Source organism: Symphalangus syndactylus, chromosome 10 (assembly GCF_028878055.3).
Source record: "Symphalangus syndactylus isolate Jambi chromosome 10, NHGRI_mSymSyn1-v2.1_pri, whole genome shotgun sequence".
In the NCBI taxonomy this organism is placed as follows: domain Eukaryota; kingdom Metazoa; phylum Chordata; class Mammalia; order Primates; family Hylobatidae; genus Symphalangus; species Symphalangus syndactylus.
The window spans coordinates 55,157,967-55,166,269 of record NC_072432.2 but is presented as its reverse complement, the minus strand read 5'-3'; the positions used below and the strand labels follow the sequence as shown (position 1 = coordinate 55,166,269).

Sequence of the window (8,303 nt, the reverse complement as noted above, 5' to 3'; positions counted from 1 at the left end):
GCAGCTAGTGCAGCAGCTTTGGAAAACAGCCTGGCAGTTCCTCAAAAGCTTAGAGTTACCTGTGACCTAGCAAATTGTACTCCTAGGCATATACCCAAGAGAAATGAAAACGTCCACACAAAAATGTGTACATGAACTTCATTGATAATAGCCAAAAAGTAGGGAAAAAGCCTAAATGTCCATCAACTGATTAATGAAATCAAAAAAATGTGCTATAACCACAAGATGGGTAAGTGTATGTTTAACCTTATAACAAACTGCCAAAACTTGCAAAGTGACTATCGTTTTGCATTCTGGCCAGCAATATATCAATGTTCCCATTGCTGTACTTCTTTCTTAGCACTTGGTATTGTCAGGATTTTGGTCTGTTTTCAAGTAGACATTCTAATAGTTGTCTAGTGCTATTTCATTGTAGTTTACACTTGTATTTTCCTAATAACCAATGATGTGGAGCACCTTTTCATATGCTTATTTGCCATGGTGTATCTTCTTAGGTGAAATGTCTGTTCAAGTCTTTTGTTCGTATTTTGGAAGACTGGCTCTTTTCTTACTGAGCATTAGTTACATATTCTGGATATAAGTGCATTATCAGATGTGTTTTGCAATTATTTTTTTCTCAGTCTGTGGCTTTTTTTATATTCTTAACAGTGTCTTCTGAAAAGCAGATGTAATTAATTTTGATAAGTCCAGTTTTTCCATTTTTTTCTTTTTGGGAATCTTAGTTTCGTATCTAAAATCTTTGCCTAACTCAAGGTCACAGATTTTTCTTAGGTTTTCTTCTCAATATTTAGTAGTTTTAGGCCTTACGTGTAAGCTATGATTCATTCTCAGTTAACTTTGGTATATGAGTTGAGGTGCTTTTTTTTTTGAGACTGAGTCTCACTCTTTTGCCCAGGCTGGAGTGCAGTGACACGATCTTGGCTCACTGCAACTCCACCTCCCAGGTTCAAGTGATTCCTTTGCCTCCTGAGTAGCTGAGACTACAAATGTGTGCTACCACGGCCGGCTAATTTTTGTGTTTTTAGTAGAGTTGGGGTTTTGCCTTGTTGGCCAGGATGGTCTGAACTCTTGACCTTAAGTGATCCACCCGCCTCGGCCTCCCAAAGTGCTGGGATTACAGGCATGAGCCACTGTACCCAGCCATGAAGTTCATATTTTTACATATGGATATGCCAGCCCCATTTGTTTAAAAAACTATCCCCGTTGAATTACTTTCATACAATTATAAAAAACCAACTATATATATGGGGTCTCTATTCTCTTCCACTGTTAATAGGATCTATCCACTACCATAGTCTTAATTACTCTAGTTTTATCTGTCTTGAAATTAGGTGGGAGTTCTCCAACTTTGTTCTTTTTTCAAAAATGTTTTGGCTGTTCTGGTTTTCCCTGTCCATATAAGTTTTGTCATCAGCTTGTTGATTTCTGTAAAAATTCCTGCTGGGATTTTGACTGAAGTTGTGTTGAATCTATAGATCAATGTGGAGAGAATTGACAATAATAGAATCTTCTAACCCATGAAACATGGTCTATCTTCTTTTTTTTAGGTTCTTTGACTTTTTTTTATCAGTTTTTTACTTTTCAGCACAGATCTTACATATTTTTGTTAGATTTCATGTTTTCTGAAGTCTGTAAGTGGTGATTTAAAAATTTGTTTCTAAACATTCATTGCTACTATGTAGAAGTACAGTCAACTTTTGCATACTGATTTTGCTAAATTCACTTATTCTAGTAGTTCTGAGATTCTTTGATTTTTCTACGTAGGCATTCATATCATCAAAGTCTTATTTATTTATTTCCAATCTGTGGGCCTTTTTCCCACCTGCCTTATTGCACAGTGAGCTACATTGTTGAATAAGAATGCCTTGCTCCCAGTCTTAAAGAAAAGCATTCTTCACCAGTTGTATGTTAGCTGTAGGCTTTTTTTGTAAATAGTCTTTATCAGGTTTAGTCTTAGTTCTCTGAAGACTTTATTTTTTTTGTTTATTGAATCATATGTGGCTGTTGAATTTTACCAGATACTTTTTCCTGCACCTTTTGGGTAAAACAAACAATTTTTGAGATAAAATTCACATAACCATAATATTTACCCTCTTAAAGAAGCATATAGTGGCCGGGCACGGTGGCTTATGCCTGTAATCCCAGCACTTTGGGAGGCCAAGGCGGGTGGATCACCTGAGGTCAGGAGTTGGAGACTAGCTTGACCAATGTAGTGAAACGTCATTACTACTAAAAATACAAAATTAGCCAGGCATGGTGGCGCGTGCCTGTAATCCCAGCTACTCGGGAGACTGAGACATGAGAATTGCTTGAACCAGGAGGCAGAGGGTGCAGTGAGCTGAGATTGCACCACTGCACTCCAGCCTGGGCGACAGAGTGAGACTCCGTCTCAAGAAACAAACAAACAAGAAAATGTATAATTTAGTAGTTTTTCCTATATCCACAGTCATTTTCTGCAACTTTTGAGATGATCATTTAGCTTTTCTTATTTGTATACTGATACAGTGAACTATGTCTTTTTTAAAACATTGGATCAACTTTTATTCCCAGGATAAACCCTACTTGGTCATGATGTATTCTTTTTATAATGTTATGACCAGATTTCATATGCCAGTATGATAAATGACAGTTTCATAAAGTTCCTGTGACCTTATAATAAACATTACCCTAAATATACTTATTTTCTTATTGCTTTTGAATAGAAACTAAGAGTGTCTTAAATGCTCTCACAAAATTTGCCATTTAGAAGGAAATTTTTAATTAAAAAAATACAGCTTTCAACTCATAAAATCACATGGATTAAAAAAAAAGCTCACCTTTGGTCTACAGATAATGACAAAATGTGCATTCAAGAAGCCCTAACAAGAAAAGCCTTAAGTAATTTACATGATGAAAATAAGTCCAATAGTAAGGGATTTTTAGTTGATGGCCTTCCCTTCTGCTTTGGGTGGCCACACCAGAATTCCTATATAAAATGCTTAAGAGATACAATATGATCAAAGTTATGGCCGGAGGTCCTGCTGTGAAGCTTCATTTACATAACAAGTATTCATTTTCTTAACTATTTGTGTTACAGAACAATAAAAATAGATAACTTTTCTAAAATTATTTTTATTCATATTTTACATAAGATTGAAAAAATGTCAGTTGTCCACTACCAGAAAATGGGGAACTGATCACTCTGTTTGCTTTTGTACCTGTAACATTAAGGTTCTGTTTCCCAGACCCCAGAGATAAGACCTACAGGTTGTGTTTAGTGCTTCAGAAAAAAGGAAACTAAGAAAGAGAGCTATCATAAGAACATCTCACATTAAAAGACAGAGTAGATTGATTTTCTGGGTATTTTTGTTTTTGTTTTTGAGACAAGGTCTCACTCTGATTGCCAGGCTGGAGTGCAGTGGTGTAATTTTGACTCACTACAGCCTCAACCTCCCCAGGCTCAGGCAATCCTCCCACCTCAGCCTCCAAAGTAGCGAGGACTGCAGGCGTGCGCCACCACACCCAGTTAATTTTTTTATATTTTTAGTAGAGACAGGGTTTCACCATGTTGCCTGGGCTGGTCTAGAACTCCTGGACTCCAGTGATTCACCCACCTTGGCCCCCCAAAGTGCTGGGATTACAGGTGTGAGCCACCATGCCCGGCTAAGTTTCTGCTCTTAAACAGTGGGAAAAAAGAGAAGACATATTCTCATTTCAAAGCAATTTATGTTAGTAATAACTGAGCAAAATGATAGAATTTTTTAGTTGTGTGTTTTCAGAAGTAATGTCAAATTTACTTCAGATAATTTAAAAGGTTTCTTGCATATTAAATGGTTAATAAAGTTATTAAACTAAAGAAAAAATGCAAAACCTTTTTTTTTTTTTACAGAATAGTATAAATGTTTATTTTCTGTATGATTTACTTTGCTGTCCTGTTTTTACAATATAGAAAAGTGTATTTTTTGAATAGCTCTAGTAAATATAAATTTAATCTTTCTACTTTGGGATGTAAATAGAGCTAAAAAATTATATACCCAACCCTCCCCAAATAGTCTTTTAAAATCATTGAATTAAAATCATTGAATTAATGTGGCTGTTCATCTTGTTCAGCAATTTGATGCAAATGCCTGAATACAAAAAGTTGTTTAGTAAGTACTACACAGGAAGGAAAAGGCTTAATATTTTAGATAGATTTTTGAAAATCAGAAAAACTAGTAGCATTTGATTGCACCTTGAAATTTTTTTACAAGCAAAACATTCGTAAGCAATGCCATCATACATAATCTACAATTGTAATCAAAATTTCACGAACATTTTCTGCACACTTTATATAAATACACATCACAAAGGTGCAATTAGAATTAACACAGAGTATGTACAAAATGAACAAAGTTTAATTTTAGACCAAAAACTTATTGCAATCTTTTGAAAAATAACTTGATTATTATTTTACCCTCTTACACTAATTTACATTTATACAAATTTTAATTAAACATACTAGATTGAGGTGCTAAGAATGTTTGAACTATCTACATTTAAAGTTACTGCACTATGATTTTATAAATCCAAATTTAAAAGGAAGATACTTTAGTGAATAACGGAATCCTCTTTTGGATTACTTAATTTCTATTGCCGCCTATATCTTGCGTGTTCATATGAACATATTTACAAACTTAATACATACAACTATAGAGTCCTTGTAGGAAATGCAATAATCATATACTAATTACTGACGATTAAGGTACCTAACAAAATGCCTGAATTCCAACATGGTTTTTTCTTGTCATAAAATCAAGAGTCCTGTCACAACAGGCTCTTAAATTCATAGAGTTTTTGAATTACTGAAAATGATTTAGGTTATTTTAGTAATTATAGGAAAACAGACCTTCCAAATCACTGGCTGAAAATAATGCCATATTAAACTTCCCTTATAAAAAGAAATCCCACTACAATTTTGAAAATTTTGTTAGGAGGCCCATCTCTGTAAATCAAGTAAGAGTTGCGATTTGATTTGAAACCTCTTAGTTCAAAAGTCTATAAAAAGGGCCGGGCACGGTGGCTCATGCCTGTAATCCCAGCACTTTGGGAGGCCGAGGCGGGCAGATCACGAGATCAGGAGATCAAGACCATCCTGGCTAACACAGTGAAACCCCGTCTCTACTAAAAATACAAAAAATTAGCCGGGCATGGTGGCATGCAGCTGTAGTCCCAGCTACTCGGGAGGCTGAGGCAGGAGAATCGCTTCAACCTGGGAGGCAGAGGCATTGCAGTGAGCTGAGATCACACCATTGCACTCCAGCCTGGGGTACACAGCGAGACTCCGTCTCAAAAAAAAAAAAAAAAAAAAAAAAAAAAAAAAAAAGTCTGTAAAAATAATTGATTGTATACATGAAAACTTCTCTAAATTCATCTTTTGCAGCTTCCCTATTCTTTGTTTCTCCACCCATGTCAAATTTTATACTTGATTACTATGTGAGGTTCTATATTATCACTACATAATGTTTACTTCTATTTATATCCACCTGTCATTTTAGTAGTACCCAGTAATCACTTTGACAATTTATTACTTCAAATACATACCACCTCTTTGAAAGAAAATGGAGACAGCCCAGAGCATCTGTTAGCCTTTCCTTATTATAGAAACACATTGCCCATCCTCTGAGAATTATTTACTGTCCTTTAATATTTTATATGTTTTTTTAAATAACTTTTTAAAATTTTTAAAGTGTGCCTGGGGATTGTTTCCCCTTCTGACATTCCCAAAGTGACAACAGGATATTATTCCAGAATCTGCCCTAAAAGGCTGCTTTTTCTTTAAATGATAGTCCTTTTCTAAATACAAAATGTCATTTGAATGTGTTTCGTAAGAATTTGTTTATGTAACATTCTGTCTGCACATATTCTAGATCAAGTCCCAAAGAATGGGTGCTAACTACTGCTGCTTTGGCTTTTCCACTAACAAAGTCATACAACACCATACATAAATTATATGAATTTATAAACATTTTTTGTCAAAGGTATCAGAGAAAGAGAACATCTAATTCTTAAGAAACCCAAGCAAATTAAAAAATCTATAGAATAAAGAAAAATTCAATTTAGAAGGGGCATAAGCAGATTTAACTAAGATTTAAAATGTACTAATTTCCTCATTTAAAATTTCTTCTCCTTCAGTATTATAATTTCAGGTCTTTTAAAACAAGGACTGAATTAAAATACAGTAATTGTTTTTCTTCCAGAAAATCAAGTGTCCCTGCACCTTAAATTTTCTGTACAGTTCCATTTATCAGTCTTTTGTGCAAGAGTTAGCAATTCATGGCACAAGGGTCACTTTTTGCCTTTCCTGCAGAGTTGATGACACTCATCAAACATCGTCCGAATTCCTCAAGTATCATCCGTTCCGCTGCTGCCTTTGATTTTCCCTTCTTGTCTGCCTGCTCTGCCTGGGCAAGGAGGCAATTACATGTGGCTTCAGCTACTTCCTTAGTTACAAATGTAAATGGCAATCTGAAATGATTTTTGAAAGAGAAAGATGATGGTGGTGTTAAATAACAACAAAAGTGGATAACATTCTTTCATCTGGAAATCTCTACTGACACTTTCACAATTCACCAGCAGGATGAGCATCACAATTTACACAATGAGCACAAGCATATCCTAAAAAGGGCTTTAAAAAGTTAAATTTGGTTTTATTCACATATTGTAAGAATATTGTTCAGGAAATTTAACATTTAACATAAAACACGTTACTTATTACCTAGGCAAGGTTATGTGGTTAACTAAAAGATAATAGTCTACATGAAGACTAGAATTTCTTTAACTAAAATCCTCCCAAATCATGAATGTACGCTCCATAAGTTCAAGTTTTATTTACTGCTGTTGCTCCAGTGCCTAGAATAGTGCATGCATAGAGACGCTACATGAATAGTTGCTGATTGAATAAATCATATTAGGAATTGACAGCACTATCTCTTGGGCAAAATGAAAAATAAAGCACTTTACCATAGTCACTGATACTGTTTGTAGAGAACATTCCAAAATTCTGCATCGTTCTATCACAACAAAACAAAATGGTGAAACCAAACGTTGTTCTATACACAGAGTTGCATTCATAAAGACCTGAGCTATTGAGTGTTAAACTGGAGCAACCCATCGTGAGGCTTGCTATATTTGCAGCCAACTCAAGTCAACATAATCTAACCACTAACTCAACAACCTGTGAGCAAGCGGTCACTAACAAGAAGGATACTAAATAATGAAGTCTGAAATTAAAGCTCACTATGGTAAGAGAGGGTAATTGAGAATTCAGGCTGCCATGCAGCTGTATAGGAATCTTTAATATACAAACAAGCACTTTAAACTAGAAAATATTAATTTAAGGTTTTGGTCACTTGAAATAAGCTTGTTAACATGCTAGCATAACTTTTTTTATACAAGTTTCTAATATGTAGTTTTGATTATAATTATAATTTTATTATTGTTTTCATTAACATCGTCCCAATTTTAAAAATTAATTATAAATATTTTACTGTGGCAGTATCTTTAATCTCCATGTGGAGATTAGATTCAGTACTCTAAAGACCAGAAAGAATCCCAGGTTATAAGCCTCATTAAGGTGCCTGACCATTTCCACTTTATTCAGTCAAAAACCATTTGCTGTTTATATTCCAGTCATAAGAGTTCTTTAGAACTAATATCTTAAGGCCAGGCACAGTGGCTCATGCCTGTAATCCCAGCACTTTGGGAGGCTGAGATGGGCAGATCACCTGAGGTCAGTTCAAGACCAGGCTGGCCAACATGGTGAGACCTCATCTCTACTAAAAATAGATAAATTTAGCTGGGCGTGGTGGTGTATGCCTGTAATCCCAGCTACTTAGGAGGCTGAGGCAGGAGAATTGCTTAAACCCAGGAGGCAGAGATAATAGTGAGCTGAGATCATGACACTGCACACCAGCCTGGGCAACAGAGTAAGACTCTATCTAAAAAAGAAAACAAAACAAAAAACCAAAAAACTACTATCTTAAATATTTTGTACAAAAAAGCCTTATTTTTATAAGCACTGGATCTCATCTTCAACTTAGGCATTTTATTTTGGAGACGGAGTTTGCTCTCGTTGCCCAAGCTGGAGTGCAATTGGGTGATCTCGGCTCACTGCAACCTCTGCCTCCCAGGCTCAAGCGATTCTCCTGCGTCAGCCCCGAGTAGCTGGGATTACAGGCGCACACCACCACGCCCGGCTAATTTTTTGTATTTTTAGTAGAGATGGGGTTTCACCATGTTGGCCAGGCTGGTCTCAAACTCCTGACCTCATGTGATCCGCCCACCTC

General features: G+C 35.7%; 1 protein-coding gene across 8 annotated transcripts in view; it reads right to left on the bottom strand.

The window, feature by feature from the left end:
* Positions 1 to 3,851: 3,851 nt before the first annotated feature.
* Positions 3,852 to 8,303, bottom strand: part of LIN54 (lin-54 DREAM MuvB core complex component) — a 90,268-nt gene continuing 85,816 nt past the window's right edge. For all 8 annotated transcript variants that reach the window (XM_055297149.2, XM_055297150.2, XM_055297147.2 and 5 more), the window contains one exon: positions 3,852 to 6,483. In XM_055297149.2, coding sequence (XP_055153124.1) covers positions 6,282 to 6,483 — 202 coding nt within the window. In that variant the 3' untranslated portion in view covers positions 3,852 to 6,281. The remainder of the gene's footprint in view (positions 6,484 to 8,303) is intronic.